Here is a 20,479-nt window from a genome sequence, read left to right as displayed (position 1 = left end):
CTGTCTTGATTACTGGGCTTTGTAGTAGAGTTTGAAGTTGGGGAGCGAGATCCACCCCACTTTATTCTTCCTTCTTAGGATTGCTTTGGCTATTTGGTGTCTTTGGTGGTTCCATATGAATTTTTGAACTATTTGTTCCAGTTTGTTGAAGAATGCTGTTGGTAATTTGATAGGGATTGCATCAAATCTGTATATTGCTTTGGGCAGGATGGCCATTTTGACAATATTAATTCTTCCTAGTCAGGAGCATGGGATGAGTTTCCATTTGTTAGTGTCCTCTTTAATTTCTCTTAAGAGTGTCTTATAGTTTTCAGGGAATAGGTCTTTCACTTCCTTGGTTAGGTTTATTCCTAGCTATTTTATTCTTTTTGATGCTATTGTGAATGGAATTGTTTTCCTGATTTCTCTTTCTATTGCTTCATTGTTAGTGTATAAGAAAGCCACAGATTTCTGTGTGTTAGTTTTGTATCCTGCAACTTTGCTGTATTCCGAAAGCAGTTCTAGTAGTTTTGGAGTGGAGTCTTTAGGGTTTTTAATGTACGATATCATGTCATCTGCAAATAGTGACAGTTTAACTTCTTCTTTACCAATTTGGATTCCTTGTATTTCTTTGTTTTGTCTAATTGCCATGGCTAGAACCTCCAGTACTATGTTAAATAACAGTGGGGAGAGTGGGCATCCTTGTCTTGTTCCCAATCTTAGAGGAAAAGCTTTCAGCTTCTCACTGTTAAGTATAATGTTGGCTGTGGGCTTGTCATATATGGCCTTTATTATGCTGAGGTACTTGCCCTCTAAACCCATTTTGTTGAGAGTTTTTATCATGAATGGATATTGAATTCTGTCAAATGCTTTTTCAGCATCTGTGGAGATGATCATGTGGTTTTTGTCCTTTTTGTTGATGTGGTGGATGATGTTGATAGATTTTTGAATGTTGTACCATCCTTGCATCCCTGGGATAACTCCCTCTTGGTCATGGTGTATGATCCTTTTGATGTATTTTTGAATTATTTTGTTGAGTATTTTTGTATCTACATTTCTCAGGGATATTGGTCTGTAATTTTCTTTTTGATGGGGTCTTTGCCTGGTTTTGGTATTAGGGTGATGTTAGCTTCATAGAATGAGTTTGAAAGTATTCCCTCCTCTTCTATTTTTTGGAAAACTTTAAGGAGAATGGGTATTATGTCTTCTCTGTAGGTCTGATAAAATTCAGAGGTAAATCCATCTGGCCCAGAGGTTTTGTTCTTGGGTAGTTTTTTGATTACTGCTTCAATTTCTTTGCTTATAATGGGTTTGTTTAAATTTTGTGTTTCTTCCTTGGTCAGTCTTGGAAGGTTGTATTTTCTAGGAAGTTGTCCATTTCTTCTAGGTTTTCCAGCTTGTTAGCATATAGGTTTTCATAGCATTCTCTAATAATTCTTTGTATTTCTGTGGGGTCTGTTGTGATTTTTCCTTTCTCGTTTCTGATTCTGTTGATGTGTGTTGATTCTCTTTTTCTCTTATTAAGTTTGACTGGGGGCTTATCTATTTTGTTTATTTTCTCAAAGAACCAGCTATTGATTTCATTGAGTTTTACTATTGATTTATTCTTCTCAATTTTATGTATTTCTTCTCTGATCTTTTTTATGTCCTTCCTTCTGCTGACTTTGGGCCTAATTTGTTCTTCTTTCCCAGTTTTAATAATTCTGACTTTTGACTATTCATTTGGGATTGTTTTTCCTTCTTTAGGCCTGGATTGCTATATACTTTCCTCTTAGAACTGCCTTTGCTGGATCCCAAAGAAGTTGGGCCATTGTGCTGTTGTTTTTATTTGTCTCCATATATTGCTTGATCTCTATTTTAATTTGGTCATTGATCCATTGATTATTTAGGAGCATGTTGTTAAGCCTCCATGTGTTTGTGGGCCTTTTTGCTTTCTCTGTACAATCTATTTCTAGTTTTATACCTTTGTGGTCTGAGAAGTTGGTTGGTAGAATTTCGATCTTTTTGAATTTACTAAGGCTCTTTTTGTGGCCTAGTATGTGGTCTATTCTGGAGAATGTTCCATGTGCACTTGAGAAGAATGTGTATCCTGCTGCTTTTGGATGTAGAGTTCTATAGATGTCTGTTAGGTCCATCTGTTCTAATGTGTTGTTCAGTGCCTCTGTGTCCTTACTTATTTTCTGTCTGGTGGATCTATCCTTTGGAGTGAGTGGTGTGTTGAAGTCTCCTAAAATGAATACATTGCCTTCTGTTTGCTCCTTTAGTTCTGTTAGTATTTGTGTCACATATGTTGTTGCTCCTGTGTTGGGTGCATGTATATTTATAGTGGTTATATCCTCTTGTTGTACTGACCCCTTTATCATTATGTAATGTCCTTCTTTATCTCTTGTTACTTTCTTTGATTTGAAGTCTATTTTGTCTGATACTAGTACTGCAACACCTGCTTTTTTCTCCCTGTTGTTTGCATGAAATTTCTTTTTCCATCCCTTGACTTTAAGTCTGTGCATGTCTTTGAGTTTGAGGTGAGTCTCTTGTAAGCAGCATATAGATGGGTCTTGCTTTTTTATCCATTCTATTACTCTGTGTCTTTTGATTGGTGCATTTAGTTCATTTACATTTAGGGTGATTATTGAAAGATATGTACTTATTGCCATTGCAGGGTTTAGATTCGTGGTTACCAAAGGTTCAAGGTTATCTTCTTTAGTATCTTACTGTCCAGCTTAACTTGCTTATTGAGCTATTATAAACACTGTCTTATGATTATTTCTGTCCCTTCTTATTTCTCCTTCTCCATTCTTCATATGTTGGGTGTTTTTTTCTGTACTCTTTTGTGTTTCCTTTAACTGCTTTTGTGGGTAGTTGATTTTATTTTTTGTCTTTAGTTAGTATTTGGTTGTTCTGCTTTCTTTGCTGTGATTTTATTTTCTCTGGTGACATCTATTTAGCCTTAGGAGTGCTCCCATCTAGAGCAGTCCCTCTAAAATATCAATACTGTGTAGAGGTGGTTTGTGGGAGGCAAATTCCCTCAACTTTTGCTCGTCTGGGAATTGTTTAATCCCTCCTTCATATTTAAATGATAATCGTGCTGGATTCAGTATTCTTGGTTCAAGGCCCTTCTGTTTCATTGCATTAAATATATCATGCCATTCTCTTCTGGCTGTAATGTTTCTGTTGAGAAGTCTGATGATAGCCTGATGGGTGTTCCTTTGTAGGTGACCTTTTCCTCTCTCTAGCTGCCTTTACTACTCTCTCCTTGTCCTTGATCTTTGCCATTTTAATTATTATGTGTCTTGGTGTTGTCCTCTTTGGGTCCCTTTTGTTGGGAGTTTTGTGTGCTTCTGTGGTCTGAGCAACTATTTCCTCCCCCAGTTTGGGGAGGTTTTCAGCAATTATTTCTTCAAAGACACTTTTTATCCCTTTTTCTCTCTCTCTTCTTCTTTTGGTACCCCTATAATGCAGATATTATTTCATTTGGATTGGTCACACAGTTCTCTTAGTATTGTTTCATTCCTGGAGATCCTTTTATCTCTCTCTGTGTCAGCTTCTCTGCATTCTTGTTCTCTGATATTTATTCCATTAACGGCCATTTACATTTCATCCAGCCTGCTCTTAAGTCCTTCCAGAGATTGTTTCATTTCTGTAATCTCCTTCTGGGCATCATCCTTTAGCTCTTGCATATTTCTCTGAAGATCCATTAGCATGGTTATGACCTTTATTTTGAATTCTTTTTCAGGGAGATTGGTTAGGTCTATCTCCTTCTCAGGGGTTGGCTCTGTGATTTTGGTCTGGATCAAATTCTTCTGCCTTTTCATGGTGATAGAGGTAGTTGTGGGGAGCTGTTGCATGTGTCGGCTGGGAGAACGTCCCTTCTTGCTGGTTGTGGTCTTCCTCTCCTGGGAGAACAGCGACCCCCTAGTGGCTTGTTCTGGGCAGCTGTGTGCAGACGGGATCTCTGATTCTTGCCCAGCCACTGTGGAAGAAACCTGGCCCGGTTGCTTTGGGCGTGGCCGCTGCCGCTATGATGGAGTTGCACCAGAGGGGGAACAGGTGGGAGGCTGTTTATCACTGTGAGGGGCCTCCAAGCTGTGCTGCCTGCCGCCCAGGGGATTGGGGCACCCCGAGTTCCCTGGGATTCCCAGCTACTGGGCTGATTTCACTGGGGTGCTTCCATCCAGCTGTGAGGCCCCTGTCCCTTTAGGATTTTCAGAGGGCACTCACTTTTCTTTTGTCCCAGGGGTACTGGCTGAGGGGACCCGCTCACAGGTCTTACTGTCCTGTTTCCCTAGTATCCAGCACCCCACGCACTGTGTGTCTGTGCTCATGTGCAGATGGCTAGGGCTGGGTGTTTAGCAGTCCTGGGCTCCCTCTCCCTCCCTGCTCCAATTTCTCTCCTCCCACTGGGAGCTGGGATGAGGGAGTGCTCGGGTGCCCCTGGGCCGCGGCTTGTGTCTTACCCCCTTCTCGAGGCGCTGTGTTCTCGCAGGTGAAGATGTAGTCTGGCTGTTGTTCTGTTTCTTCTGGTCTCTCTTTTAGGAGTAGTTATATTTGTTGTGTTTTCAAAAATATATATGGTTTGGGGAGGAGATTTCCACTGCTCTACTCACACTGCCATCTTGACTCCACCTCACCATATTTAAGTTTTTTAAATTGAATGCTGTAGAGAGAAAGATAAGGATCAAGTCTCTTTCCCATATCCCACTTTCAACTTACACACACATACAACACATACCATCCCCCACCCATCGCACAATACTCACATCTTTTATGTCCTGCTTCTTGCTTTCATTCTCCCTATAACTATTGGTTAAATAAAATTCCAGTGTTTCAATTACTGTGATTTTGAAAATTCTGTTCATGACTGACAGCAATGTTCATGTATGAGAACACTGCTGTGTTTTTTCACATCTCTCACAGCCTTTTCTTTTCCTTAGAGTTACTGGTTGCCTTGACTTAAAAAATTTGCTATGTTGGGTATCCATTGTTGGATATCTTTTGTTTTTCTTTCTTGTTTTACTTCTTTGTTTAGTTGGACTACATCTTGCAGTAGTTTCCTGAGAAGTGATGATGAGATGTAATATTTCTGAGACCTAACATTCAGGGAGACTTCTTTACTCTATTGTGGAAACTTTCTTTAAGTTTTCTTGTCTACTATCATAGTCTTAATTTCCAGAACATTTTTATTCTCTCAATGTTTCTTTTTTTTATGAACCCTGTTCTTGTGACATTGATTTAATACATTTTTTCTTTCTCTTTGCATAATCTCTGTTTCCTTCAACTTGTTTTGTTTCATTAGTTTTACTCTCTGTTTTACATGTTAGGGCAGGGGTTCCAAAACTTGTCTATATATTAGAATCACGTAGGAAATCTCAAGAAATTCCAAAATCTAGGCCATGAGCCAGGCCAATTAAATCATGAATTTTTGGCAGCAGGACATAGGGATCAGTATTGTTTGAAGTTTTCCAAGTGAGGTTATGGAGTTTTGCAGGACAATTCATGTTTCCTTTCAACCTTATCCTCTGTTGTCTTGGATCAGCTTTCCTGGCTGTGCCAATCAATAATCACTTATCCAACTACCTCCAGCTTCCAAAATTCTGTTACTGTTGCTTCTGCTTTTTTTTTTTGACTGTGTGTGTGTGTGTGTGTGTGTGTGTGTGTGTGTGTGTGTGTTTGCTGTTTTACAAATCTCTTTACTATTATTTTAAGGGTTTCAAAGTAGGAGCAGAGCATGGAATAAGACTGGGTAGGAATGGATACTTTGAGGAGGTGAGTTTTGAACCGGAAAGGTCTTTTCACAAATGTACAAATACATCAGCAGTAATTTCAGGTTCACCTTATTTATTGAAAAAGAAGTGCTAGCTTAAAAACAACCCAAATTTTCTTTAAATATGGGATCATTGCCATCATAGTCACACAATAAAATTCCATGTAGTCAAACTTAACTAAGTTATCACTAGTGATAATGGACTTGGTTTATCTTTGCTCTCCAGGGCAGGGAGAAGGTTTGATGTAAAAAAAAAAGAGTGTAAACAAGATTGTAGATTGGTAACCTGGGTAAGAAAGAAAATATTGACGGATATTATTAGAACTTACATGTAGAAAGACAAGCTAGTTCTTCTGATTACAAATCTGCTTATTAATGTGAATCTTGTATGACATATACATGAACCATAGTTTATTAGCTATTATTTTGTATTACTGAATTAACATAACTGGATTTGTGTTTCTTTTTAAACAAATTTTAAAAATTATTTTATAGACTTCTCATGTACCTGGATTTGGGATTATTGAGGATTTACTCTAACGAAAACAGCACAAACTGTGAAATATAACATGTTATTTATAATTAATAAATCACTAAACACAAGCAAGAAATTCAAGGGCTATAAAATGCCATGCATTTTTAGACTTGATTAATATTAAATTATTTGGTATATTTGATTGTTTAGCTAGGTGGGAAGTTGCAATATTTAATTGCTTTAGATTCACAATTTTACCTGTGAAATGGTGGTCCTCTTTTCACATTCTCAGGAATTATTGTAAAACATGAAGGAAATTGTGCCTCAGACTTACAGTTCATGCGAGTGTTGTTGGTTTGCATCTTTTTAATAATACCCGGTGGTCCTGTTTTCCCTCCCTCCCTCCCTTCCTTCCTTCTGTAATTCCTCACTGATAAACATTCAATGTGCTGAGCTTTGTGCATAAAACTGACTGGGGTATTTTCTCCCATGAGGGTGGATAAGACTCAAGGATGTAACCCAAGATTTAGCTGTACATTCTGCCCTTTGAAGAATCTTTTTGTGAAGAGTGTTGGGATTAACCTTAGAAGCCTCAGGACTTTGCTCAAAATGAGCCTCTCATTTCTGCTCATTTCTTGCTCGTATGATCTGTCTGCAACAGCAGTCCAACATGATGTCAGTGGGATGGTGGAAAGAGTACCCCATCATGAGTCCAGAGAACTTGCCTTAGAAAGTCACGTTAAGGATTGAAGGAGATTAGGGACATCTCACCTTACTGATGTAAAAGAAAAAAAAACCTCACAGACTCCCTTATAATAGCATCTATGTTTCTGAGAGTTCCTGAATATAGAAATATCCTGAATTGAGATAATACATGACTGAAAGCCATTTTTATTCAGAAATTCTTTCAAATAAGTTGAATTTTACTAACCACATCAGTATAAACAAACATTTGGATAATAGTCATATATTGAGTATGCACAAATATTTAGCCAGGAATTTCATATGGCTTCTAGAAACAGAGTTCTAACCATGGTGGATTGAACACATACAGACGTAGACCCTCACAATAAAGTAGTCTAAAGGTGTTCATTTATAGCCAAGCTCTCTGAAATTCTCTGGCCCTTTCTTCATGGTCCCAAGATGGTTGCTGGGGCTCCTACCCACATCCGCTTTTCTTACGGCTTGATGAACGAAGGACAATGGAAGGCTGAAACATTTCTCTTGAAAAATTTTTATTCTTTTACCCTTTTACCTCAATGGCTATCCCATCAGCAAAGGTGGCTGAAGAAGTAGTTTTTAAGCAGAGCACATTATCTAGATGTCTGTTAGAAGGGAAGATGGCAGAGGATACTGGATAGGCAATCTATGATACGGTCAGTCCAGAGACAATGCTTACAGTACATCTGGACTCATGGGCAACAAGTGGCTGCTTGGCATATGGATTAGAGACTCCAGGGCCAGAAGCCCAAGATTCTTAAGTCTTTAACACTCTGTGATGCTGTGAGGCTGACATCTTGGGTTCCTGAGTTTAAGGTTCATTTCAGAGGAGGCAGCATATAGCAATAAAAAGGGAACTAAATATGGAGTTGGAAGACCTGGACAAAAATCCTAACTATTGGTCAGGAGGGGATTTGGGCAACTGCTTACCTTCTCAGAGGCTCACTTTTTTGCCAACAAGAAGGAAATGCTAATGTCTTTCCAGAGGCTCCGAGTGAGGACCAAATGAGATGAGATTTGTGAAAGCCTCTTGGTGAGGAGTTTCAAATGTGTAGCTGCTGCCTCGGTGTAGCTTAGGTTGAGGAGCCCGAGGTCACAGTCCGACTTCAGATCTGGGGCAACCAGGGAAATGTGAGGTACTGGACCTTTACCTCGAATCTCACTTGGTAGGTGCCAAGAATGGCCCCCTCATAAAGCCCTTTCCCAAGGCCAGGCAGCATATTGTCAACTAATCAGTCCCAGAAGCAGGTGTAAATTGGATTGCGAGAGGTGTGAGGCCTGCCCCTTACCATGTGCCTGTGCTCTGGAGGTCTGTGTGGGTATCTGCTTTATATTTCAGGATTTTCATTTTTTTAATACTAGCTCATTTACAGATGTTTGATCAGGTGTGAACTTCTACCGAGAAGCCTATAAAAAAACAACTTAACAAGTGAGCCTGAAATGCCATAAGAAGGGTCAGACTTTACACAAATTACGTACTGGACTTTAAAAATGAACAAAGTTGCTCTTTCTTTTTCATTTCTGTGAGGCGCTCCAGAAAGGAAAGTTCAGGAGTTCAAACTGCCTGTTTTGGGCTGCTGTCCAGGCAGTCACATCTCCCTGCCTGTTCTTGTACTGTTCTCTTTTCTGAAATGTCATTTCCCTTCTATTCACTTGGCAAAAAACTGCTTATCTTTTAAGGCCTGACTGAAGTGGTATCTCCACTTCAAGGCCTTGGTAACCCAGGACCCAGGCAGAAGCTCTTTTTTTCCTTGCAGTGCAATATCTGTGCTACATCTTTACTGTAATAATATCAGGTGTTCACTGAAAGCATAGTGTGTACCAGGTACTGTTCTAAGCACTTTACATATGCTCATTCATTTTATTTTCATAGAGCTCTATAAGGTAGGGACGATTTTTATCCTCATTTTAAAGATGAAAATTGAGGCCCAGAAAGATTTAGTAGCTTGCCCAAGATCACACAGCTAGAAAAAGGCCAACTCAGGATTTGAATGCAGGTTCTTAAACAATTACAGCACAAACATGATTATTATTTTAATAATGTACCTACCAGTTTCCTTAATGGATTATAAGGAATTTTCTGCCAGAGGTCCTGTCTTATTCCTCTGAGTATTCTCAGCCCTTTATCTTGAATAAATGAATGAATGGATATGTATACACACATATTAGCATAGGGTAACAGTTTGAAATTGTACAGAAAACTCTAAAATGAAGACAGCTTAGTTCTAGGAAGTTCTCTTTTCACTGTAAACACTTATTTCTTGTGATTTCTTCTAGAAGTTCTTATGCACATACCAGCATATATGTATATGCTTTAGGGGATTTATCCAAACAAGATCACACTTAAAAGTATTCTGCTCCTTGCTATTACATACATGTATGTCTTCAACTTATACAAAATAAAAAACCAAGGCAGGGATGATTCCGATTTTGATTAGCTATGACATCTTGAAAATTCCATTTACTTTGTGTCCATAAAAATTATTGGTCATTTAAAATTATTGATTATAGCCCCAAATCCAAATTTTAAAATGTTCTGACTATGTGGTAGTAACCTCAAATCCTTTGGAGAAGAGGGAAAGAAATAAGGTAGAGATAATTATTTATTGTAGCCCATGCCTTTGTCAACAATGCTCACTTAGAATCCTTTCATATCTGTTATTCTTATGCATTTACAAGGAAGCATTCACTGGAGTTTTTTTTTTTTTTTAAAGGACCTGGAGAGTAGAAAGCTCTGCCAGAGCATGAAGGCTCTAACATGCATAGCAGAGGCAGCCGTGGTGGGGGGGTGCATAACAAGCCATTGACTCCTGGCTAGCACAGAAAAGGTTCCATAAATCTTGGATTTTCCAAGGGACTTGAGTTTCGCACATATTCTGAGTTCTACTGTGCAAACATTTCATCTCCTCCTCTGGCAGGGAAAACACCTCCATTTTTTATTTGTACCATATGGTACAAATACGTACCGCTCTCAGAAATGGAGAGAGAGGAGCAATTTCTGCAAAGGTGAACCTGAGAAGAACATATTTGGTCGTGATTTTGATCCTCACCTACAACCTGGACACTTGATGTAGGACTAGCTTATTCTTGGAAGTCAGCAGAAAGCTTTGATTCAGACGCCCTTTAGGGATTTGCTCCTTTTCCTCTTGGTAAATAAAATTTCCTGTGCTCAGGCCTTTAATGCAGTAAGGAAACCTTAACACAGCACTTTATTGTGCCCACAATTGTCTGGTCAGCCTACTTTCTCCTCAGAAAGGTCTCAAACAGTAAAATGTATGAAATTAGCTTTTATAGCTTTTAAAAAAAATTGTGGTAAAATACACATAATATTTGCCATCTTAACCATTTCTAAGTGTACAGTTCTGTGGCTTGAAGTACATTCCCATCGTTGTGCACCCATCACCACCATCCATCTCCAGAACCTTTTCATCTTCCCAAACTGAAAGTCTGTCCACCCTTCCCCCAAGCCCTTGGCAACCCCCATTCTACTTTCTGTCTCTGTGAACTTGGCTACTCTAGGAACCTTGTATAAGTGGAATCACACACTATTTGTCCTTCTGTGATTGGCTTATTTCACTCAGCGTGTCTTCCAGGTTCATCCACGTTGTAGCCTGTGTCAGAATTCCCTTCCTTTTTAAGGCTAAACAATATTTCATTGCATGTTAAGTCTACACTTTGTGTTTCCATTCATCTGTCAATGGATACTTGGATTACTTCTGCCTTTTGGCTATTGTGAACACGGTCTAGAAATATCTCTTTGAGTCCTTGCTTTTAGTTCTTTTGGGTAAATACCCAGAGGTGGAATTGCTGGGTTATATGGTAAGTCTATGTTTAACTGTTTGAGGAACTGCTGCACTGTTTCCCACCGTGACTGCACCATTTTACATTTGCACCAACAGTGCACAAGGGCTCCAATTTCTCCACATTCTCACCAACACTTGTTATTTATTTACTTATTTGTTTTTTCGATAGTTGCCATCCTGATGGGTGTGAGGTGGTAGCTCATTGTAGTTGTGGTTCTCATTACTTTTCATTTGAGAAAAATCATTCTTCATCCTGCGTTTGGGTGGGAGTGGCCATGACTTATTTGCATTTTGAAGAGGAATGAGAAGAGCAAAGTCCTGTACTGAAGAGTAGTTCAGGGCACGTTTGCCAGCCTATGCTTGGGCCTAAATATGGGATGCGACCTTCAAGCGGTGCTGCTGGGAAACCTGACACCAGGTGGCTGTGCTGGCCCTCGGGGACCTCCCCGGGGGATTCGGACAGTCAAACCCTGTCCTGACTCTCCGGGTGGGGGACTCCCCCTCTGGCATAATACCAGTGGCAGCCTTGTGCTCTTATGTAAAAGGGACAGTGTTCTTCCACGTGTCAGGGTCATGCACGGCCATGCCTCCTATGCCAGCAGTAGTGATAGACAGGACACTGAGCCATGGAGACATGCCATCTCTTTTGGCAGGAGAGGGGCAATTCGGAGCAGACACTCTTTGTGCAGATACTTGAAAATGTTATTTTAAGAAGACTAAATCCATTAGTGTCTTTGTTGCTTTTTTTTCCAAAAATATTTCCACATTTTTCACTGTATCTTAGCCTCACAATACAGTGAAAGTCAGCACATTTGACAGAGGAAAACATAGATTTTGACATATTAAATGCCTTCAAAGGCGCACAGTTGGTTAGCAGAAATGGGACTAGAACCCAGCAGCCTGACCAATAATCAGTTTTGATGAAGACGATCCCATCAGAGAGTTAACATTTCATAAATCTGAATAGCCTGCTTTCTGCAGGACTCTTTATGGCTTGAAGCAAGGTGCTCTGGGAAGCTGCGGCAGAGGGCAGCTTGTGCCCGGCCTTTCTCCATAAAGTCTTTGTGTTGGAGCCCAGGTCAGGAGTCTGGCTCCATGAAAGCTGGCACACTTCATTTGGGCCTTCTTAACCGCAGAAGGTACCATTTAGGACTTCTCAGAGCCCTTAAATTTGGTTTGGTTAATTTTGTGTAGCTTTAGTTTAGAAACCAGTGCTTGTGACTTTGGTGATGATTAAAATCAACTTTTCAACACATGAAAGTCATTGAGTAGGGAATTTTCTGGGTTTTCGTTGGTACTCTGTCTACTTAGCAAGACCAGAAATCACTTGAAATTTTATTATCCCTGATGATGTTCTTTGGATAACTGGTGGCTTCCTGCTGGATTTTAAGTGGCCTGAAGTAGACACACAGGCCTGGGAAGAGTTCATCAGGCTACTTGCAAATATGCAGGCCTATGGGTGAATGGCCTCTCTTCTGGAATTTGCTAACTGGAGACCTGCCTGTCAGAGGCAGCACAGGGTACTCACGAACACAGCAGGTGAGTACCATTGATAGACAAAAGGGAGCCGGTGCTGACTGATGGCTTCTCTCCCCAGAGGCTGTCCGCTGGCTCAGATGGCCTCTGAAGAAGATGAGCCCCAGAGCATGACGAAGCCGTTGTTACAGGGAGACGGGCATTAGTGCTTGAGGGTTTTAAGTTACACTGAGTATTAGTGGGACCATGGTGGTGGTTTCTTTAAATAAACCAGTTGATAGCAATTGCTCTTCTGCTTTAAAAGATGAGAACAACTTACTTCAAATGGCCAGCTCTGATGTGTATTCTCACATATATTTACCTGCATAGTGTAGAACCTTTGTTCTTATTATTTACGTCTTTATGGAAACACCTTTTGTCAAGGATTCCATGATTGGAGACAAGAGCTTCAGTTACCATGAAAAACAGTGATCACTTGCATCCTGCTCTTTCGAATGAAATTCTCAGAGCCTAATTTAAAATTATGTACCTTAAAATTTGCCTTATTTTTTTTTAACCAAAGACACCCAACTTCAGCATTACTTTTAAACATTGTTTGTCATTAGTGGATAATGTTTTATACTAAATGCCTGTCTCAGATGCCTTTCTAAACCATCTTTGCACCTCCGAGCTTCTCAGAAAATCCCACTGTGCTAAAGTGTGTTGATGCACAATCACATTCATCCCATGGGACTGACACCCCACAGAAATGTCCATGCAGCATAACCAAAAAATTTTCTTCCTGTGTCATATTAAAATAAAGTTGGCAAATGAAAAGAGAATCTTCCCTTCATTTCCTCTTTACTGAGCTATAGGCAAGCAAATCTAATGAGAAAGGTGGGAAGTAACTGGTAGCTAAAATATTTAGGATATGGAACCATCAGGAGGTAAAGGCACAGGGCTGCTAACACATCAAAGACACTAACCAAAATCTGTAACATGCATTCATCAAGAAAATGTTATGCTAAACTCATCTATTCCTTTTTCTCCAGGGTTACTTAACTAGCTGATGTGGGAATGCCATGATTTAGATTAATTCTACAATTAAGTTTTTCACCATGCCTGGTGGGAAATTCAGAGGCATGTAAACTGGATAACAGAGGAACCGGGTGAAGTTTGGTTAATTAATGCATGGATGTGAGCCTTGAGTTGTAGTTTTCAGCATGTGTTCTGTTCAGGTGTGCAATGGAGGCTAACTGTTTCCATCCTAGACTCGTGTCCACAGCTGTGTGCCATTATGCCCAGTCCAGCAGACTGGCCACAGATCTGCACTCTGTCCCATCCAAGACACGTGGAGAAAAGTTAGTGCAAGGTACAGTGTTATGAGAATAAACTTAACCACTCTTATTTGGAAAATGAAAGACTTGTAGATTTTTGAAACTTGGACATTCTTAGTAGCAATTTTTTTATGTGAATCTAGAAGACACTAGTTGTGACTCAGTCCTATGTCTCTCAGTCTCATCCTGCTCAACATTTTAAATGCCAACTTAAAAAAGTACTAAATAGTGTGCTTTGAACCTCCTAACGTAACATATGGCTCGAGAGCTTCTAGCTCAGAGCTGGAAGCAGCCTTCAGGAGCAAGACCTCGTTCAGAACTTAGTGGCCAGCTCTCTGTGCCAGAAAACTTACAGAGGAGGAAAGCTTTAAATCAGTATTTGAAAGTTCATTTTCAAGAATGTAATTTTCATTCCTCCATTAAATAGGTTTTATTTCTGTAAGTCTTGCTCCATATGGATCTGTCTTATAAACAGAAATGTTAACGAGCAATTACTATTTAGGTAGATATTTTAAAGATATTATTACTTATTTTAATGAAATGTATGTAAGATTTAATTTTATTCTACCTTTGGACTGCAGTTTCTTGAGGACAAGGACAATATCTTGTTTATTCCTTTGCTGCAAAATCTTGATGTCTCCAACACGTATTATTAAAGTTTAGTGAATTAAATCATAGTTAACCAAATTTGAAAGTTGAGTCTTAGCTGGGGCAACAGAATTCACTTCTAATTAAGCCATATTTTGCAAGTTAGAGGGATAGTATCTTTGTGGGCTAACCTTAGGGAATTCTTCTGTGCATTAGAGTCACATTGGTTGCTGGAGAGGATAAACAGGACAATGGTTAAAATAGAATTTCAGAGAAACAATGAATGGCTTTTTGAGTATGAGAATGTCCCAAATGTTGTGCGGTCCTAAAAAACATATTTGTTATCTATACTAAAAAAAGTGGTTTTTGTTCATCTGAAATTTAAATTTAATTTGGCATCCTATGTTCTCATTTGCTTAATATGACAACTCCAAGTCTTTAGAAAATACTAAAGTGTGGGTCCCACTCCAAAGATCTGGATATGATCTTTCTAGAATGGGACACCAGATTGGTGTTTTTCAAAGCTCTCCAGGTGATTCTATTATGCACCTAGGGTTGAGGGTCACTGACTTGTAATGAGTGTTTTGACTTTGAACCCTGTTCCCATGATTTCCAAGAATAAGCTTCACCTCCTTTCCTTAGCTTCTCAGGCCAACTGCAGTGAGCTGTGGACCCACAGGCTTGGTATGCAGTAGGAGCTGCCAGGCAGCCTTGACCTCTCTGATCTTCCTTAGACAAGGGAGCTCTCATTTTAAGAATTTCTCCCTAATCAAATTTTTGGGAAATGAAGTGTCTGCATAGATGTTGACTCCTTTTAGTACCTTAAGCCACTGCATGAAGCTTAAGCTAATCCTGGCCTCTAATTGTTACAAATGTGTAGCTCACCCCTGTGGGCACCCTGCATTCTCATAAGAGACCCCCTAAGCCTGAGTCCCCCCAGCAGATTGCCCCATTTCCCAAAGATGCCCCAGATATTAGGAACAGGCTCTGCTGGTCCCCATTTAAAGCTTTGGTCATGTACGTGAGAACAGAGTCTAAACTAGAACTTGTCAGACCATCTCCTAGGGACAGGAGTTACAGCCTTTGACCTGCCCTCAGTATCTGGGGCCTTAATAACCATGGAAAGGCTTTTCAAAATGTAGTCTTCCTGACTGGAATTTTGAACAGTGTTTCTCTGGATCCCTGTTTGTTTGGCTGTGCTCACTTGTTGGAGTCCTGGTACTGTTCGCATACCTAAACACTGGAGGTTGCCGGGGCTTTGGATTTTAAGGTGGGTGAGCCTCCTTTGTGAACTATGCCCAGGAGAGAATATGGGACTCCAGGGCAAGGCCCAGGTCTGACTCTCTTGCTTTGAGTGGGGCCTGAATAGAACACAAGTGTTATAGGGCTAGTGACCGAAATGGGAACAACAGGAAGGCAAGACAATATCGGGGGAATGATACTGAGTTTTGTTTTAGATATGTAGAGTTCAAAATTCATATAGTATGACCAAATATTAAGATCTAGAAATCATCAGCATTGTGGGAATAAAGACAGAATGTTGAGATCATTTGTACAGATTTTAGGTGGAAGGGTTGGTGAGTTCTCCAAGAGGAACAAATCTGCACTTGATGTTCATAGATGTCAAATAACACTGGTAGATGAGAAGACAGGTAGAGCTTTATGATGGCCAGAGCAGGAAGAGACGTCACACAGCTGTCAGTTTCTGATCGTGCATAAATAATGAGCACCACTAATAGGATAAAGTCTAAGCTGAAGCAATCTTTCAAGAGAATAGGGACCATCTGAAAGCTGGTAGGTACCTGGCTTACAAAGGGGGGTTAAACTTTTTAGATAATTTTAAAAGTGTCATATCAGACATGCTCATTTTGAAAGAAGCCAGATAGTGTTTTCAAGGATATGAGCTGTGTAGGAAAATGTCTGAAGTGTAAAAGCCAGAAGGTAAACCCAGGCCTTCCTATTATACAGACTTCTGCATTGAGAGAACTGGGTGGGGAGGAGACAGAAGTTCTGAGTTGGAGAACAAAGTAACAAGCCAAAAGATTAAGTGGACTGGAACATATAGTACTGGGTATAAACAAAACCACAGCCCTGTGAGAAGCCAAGAGCTGCCAGAATCCCTAAGTGTATTCTGAGTAGGCAATCCACTCCTCGGCTACCTTCGGCTACCTAAGGCTAATGACACCAATGGCTCAAATTGAAGCAAACATATTGTTTTGAGATTGGGTAATTCCTTCTGTTTTATTAACAGTGAAAATGGAAATGTGAGCCATGATTTTTTTACCATAGCCAAAATTCATGACAATGAAGGCTACATTATGTAGCAAATTTGTGAGCTAAACTTTGGTAAGTAAAGATCAACTCTTTGGTAGCCTCTGAAAAATTCACAAAATCATCGGGGGAGAATGTAACAAAATATACAGCTTAAATTTTAAATTTTTAAAAATGCAATTTTCATTAAAGAATACACTTAAAGCACACTTTTCTATTATTTCTAATCACAACTTTCTCAGAGTCTATTTTGGAGCTGTTGTTCTTTGATTAGAACTTGAACTTAGTAAGGAAACTTATCTTAACATTATAATTATTAAAATAAAACATTGGTTAGAGCAAGTATATTTAGATTTAAGGTTGGAACTAATTCTATCAGAATTCCTGTTTTAAATTTTAATGAGGATATTAGATCATCTGTATAGAAAGGTTACATACATTATACACATGTGAAGTTGGTAATATCAATATTGATGGGAATGATATTTAATAAATGTAATGGACGATTATAAAATGTATATGAAAGGTATGCTATTTCATTAAAAATATACACCCATATTGTATAATAAAGTCTTAGTTATTTAACCTAGCCTTAATAAAGTCTGAGTTATTTAATCCCTTGAAAATAAATACAGATTTGAGGATTTTGAGTTGAGGATTGTGGTTGAGGTCGCAATTTTATAGAATGTGGATTTACATAGGAATTGCAATCCTCATCTGGTTAATTTTATTTAAAATTCAAAAGAAACACTGCATTTTACTTTGACATTTATTGAAACAACTTTTAATAGATAAACATTTTGAGGTGACTCTAACTAAAAGTAGAATTCATAAATTGTACTTAATACTTTCTATAACTTCTACTTGGAAACTGAACTTACTTATTTTTAAATAACACCACTTCTCTATTAGATAGGAAAAGTTGGTGCCAACATGAGTAATCCTGTGGGAGTGAGTAAAAAATGAACAACAGCAAAGTAACAGACATGAAGAGTTGTCCTTGTTCAGATTTGACCCATGTTGCTATGTAAGTTATATATTTGTGTAAATGTACTCCATCAGTAATGAGGTCAGTTTAAAAAATATATTGCTTATAACTGAATTAAATCAAAATGAAAAATTTTACAGTGATTGTTAAATACCAAATTGAACTGATCTCATTAAATGTGAAATTCAAGTATATTTAGACTATTCCCTACATTTTAATACATGAAAATAATGAGATATGACCAGAATAGTTGGAAAAAGTTTCTTCAATTTTTTTTTTCTTAGTAGTTCCTCATTTCACAGTTTAGATTTACTTCCTGGCATTTGATTACATAGCTTAGCAAGTGATTATGAAGTATGTAGTACCTCTCAGTTAATGGACAAAGAGCACACATCCTGGTCTGTGTTGTCTTATACAAGTATTTTTTTCATAATATCTACTCAAGGTTGTTACCTTTGTGTGTAAGTTGTTCACAAAGGAAAAAAGCTCATTAAGCACTTTGAGAGAGGCACAGCTGCATGCAGTAAACATAGATGGAACACAGGTTTATATGAATTTCCTAACTGAAAACAGACGTTAATCCTGTTCTTGGAATACCCGCACTTGAACTTTCCATCAGTGATTAGGCATTTTTGCTGCAGAGACCAGCTATCACCTCATCAAAGGCAGGTCTTTATTTAACAGCAAAGTATAAGAGCAAGTCTGCGTGGTTTTTCCTTCCAGGGGAAATGCATGACATGCATGATGCTGCCTCTGTCCCCTGTGTGGAGAATTTTGAGTGGGGCTCTTCACGAGCCAAGGAGGGTAAGCCAGCCCCTGCTAGCTCTTGGTACTGTCTAGCCTGATGCTAAGGACCCTTACTAATACTACTGCAGTGCTATTAGAGTTTTCTTAATCATGTCCATTATTACGTCTTATTTGGGAAGGATTTTTTTCCTCCAAACAAAAACATTCACTTCAAAGTTTACTTGGCCTAACAATGTACTTTTTGCTCTAGCAATCCAATACCGAATCATAGATTAATGCTTAAGCTTATATCAATACCTAACATAACTTAATCTATAGCTGCCTACTTCTTATACACACCATAGAAAACTGGCGCATAATAACAAGTGTATTGCTGAGAACTATGGGTACATTTGAACAATGTACTGTGGTGGGGGATGTTTAATGAGAGAAAATAGAGATTGAGACAATGCCTTATTACATATATGAGGATGAAGGTGTTATAGAAAAAACCCCAGCTGTTCCTTTTAGCTGAAACATTTTAAACATTATCAACATACCCTATACAGGTGAAATTGGTTAGAATCTCATTTCTAATCTCCAGTTCAGCTGATTGGGCTCCATGCTGTCAACCTTTCAAAAGAAAGAGGTAAGCCATCAGTCAGCCAAATCTAGTTTATTCAGGAATAGCAGAGGAATTGCAAGTTCAGGACAAGTGAACTATGGTAAACCACAGGCAAGTCCAGAGAGGAAAGGAGGACAGCGTCTCTTTAAGAAGAAAGGAGGAAGTTGGGATGGGTTGTTTTGAATAAAAGTTCATTGGAGGAAAATGAGAGTTCTGAGTGGTGGTGGCCTCTCATTGGCTCCTTGTGAGGGCAGCTTGCTGGTGCTGAGCCAAGCAAACTTCCTTCCTTCTTCCTGCTGGACTATGCAGCTGCAATTAATGGTATGTGTTTGAGATTCCTCCCTTCATGGCTTCTGGACTCCAATTTTGAGTGAGGTTTCTTTAACACATTTTCACATTTCCTCCTTTTGATCAAGATCTTTCTTTGAAAGCATCACTGATCAAGAGTTGGATCATCTGTTTCTTATTGTAATTGTTTTTGCCCCTTGGCTCCACCAAGGACCTTTCTTGGGTGTTACGTAGCACGCTGGAAGGAAAGTGCACGGATTGGAAACCACTGAGACCACATTTGAGTCACAAGGAAAGGTAGGAGGGAGACCCTCAGGCACTTCCCATCAAAAGTCCAAATCCTATCAAGTCTGGAGACCATTTCAAAGTACTGAGCCAGCATCACCCGATTTGGTGCCTCCCTTCTGCGGAGGTTTGACAGGCAATAGGTACAAAGCTTAAAAATGACTATGCAAAATAAGATGAGGAGCAGAAAGACGACCCCAGTTTGTATAATAGTCCTAAAGGTTTCTAAGCCTGAGAGTAATGCTTTAAAGAGATTAGGTCATCAGGCGGAATTTGCTGTAGCCAATGTGCTTGTTCTCTAAATTTATGTAATTGAGTTTCTGCTTCTCTGAGGAATTCATCCATGTGCGACAAGTGATGCTTGCTATTGCACAAACACTCCTTGTTCAGCAAATCGGTGTCCAAGGGCTATGCAACTGTTCAAAACCACTTTAGCCAACAAGTCAAGTGATGGCTGTTGGGCTGCTGTTGACTTAGCAGCGGAATCAGCAAGCATTCCCAGTTTCAGAGAGAGATTTCTAGTCATCCATTCTTCAGCATGAACACCCACAAGAGGGATAAATGCCTGTCTGATGGAGGTAAATCCAGAGTCATGTGCACCTTCAGGAAGTTTCCATTTAAGGCAGCAAAGAAGGTTTAATGGCGAAGACCAATGGGAGGGCCAACAAATGGCTTCAGATTGCAGATGTCCACGGTGACAGGTAAAAATCCCGGTCAGCCTTTGCCTCCAACCCACCAGCTGTCTAAATATTGATAGGCCCAGTGAGAGGCTCATTCGCCACAGACAGAGGTAAAACCATGGAGTGCACATAAAACTCCTTCTAGGATTTGATAACTAACAGTGCTATAAATTGGGATTATTTGATTGGCCCTTTTGAACCAAGGGTCAGTGATATTGGGAACAATTAGGGAGAAACCATCCTGTTCTGTTCTTTATTCTCAAAGGGTGTGCAGAAAGGGTTTGTTTTATTATAGCATGAGATCTAAGGGGGTATTGAGAATGGGGAACTGTATACCTGAGGTAGGGACGATTCATTGCTTTGAGAGTTATGACAGGGGAATTGTCAATGCAAAGTGCAGGAAAACCTGGTTGTAGCAGTTTAAGCTGGTAAGACCTATCTGGACCGGTGTGGGTGTAGTTAGGGGTTGCATTGGAGAGGAAGGAAAAGTTTGCTACA

At 39.4% G+C, this 20,479-nt stretch overlaps 1 protein-coding gene across 7 annotated transcripts in view; it reads left to right on the top strand.

Annotated features, from left to right (window-relative positions):
* Window positions 1-20,479, top strand: part of MYLK4 (myosin light chain kinase family member 4) — a 111,949-nt gene that overhangs the window by 47,200 nt on the left and 44,270 nt on the right. The window contains exon 1 of one of the 7 annotated variants that reach the window (XM_073224788.1): window positions 18,086-18,181. The exons of the other annotated variants lie outside the window; for them this stretch is intronic. Within the exon in view, the coding sequence (XP_073080889.1) occupies window positions 18,110-18,181 (72 nt within the window). The 5' untranslated portion in view covers window positions 18,086-18,109. Of the gene's footprint in view, window positions 1-18,085; window positions 18,182-20,479 lie in introns of those variants that run through there. 7 annotated transcript variants of the gene reach the window in all.

This window comes from Manis javanica, chromosome 16, assembly GCF_040802235.1.
Source record: "Manis javanica isolate MJ-LG chromosome 16, MJ_LKY, whole genome shotgun sequence".
Classification (NCBI taxonomy): Eukaryota; Metazoa; Chordata; class Mammalia; order Pholidota; family Manidae; genus Manis; species Manis javanica.
This window is presented reverse-complemented; position numbering and strand designations above follow the sequence as displayed.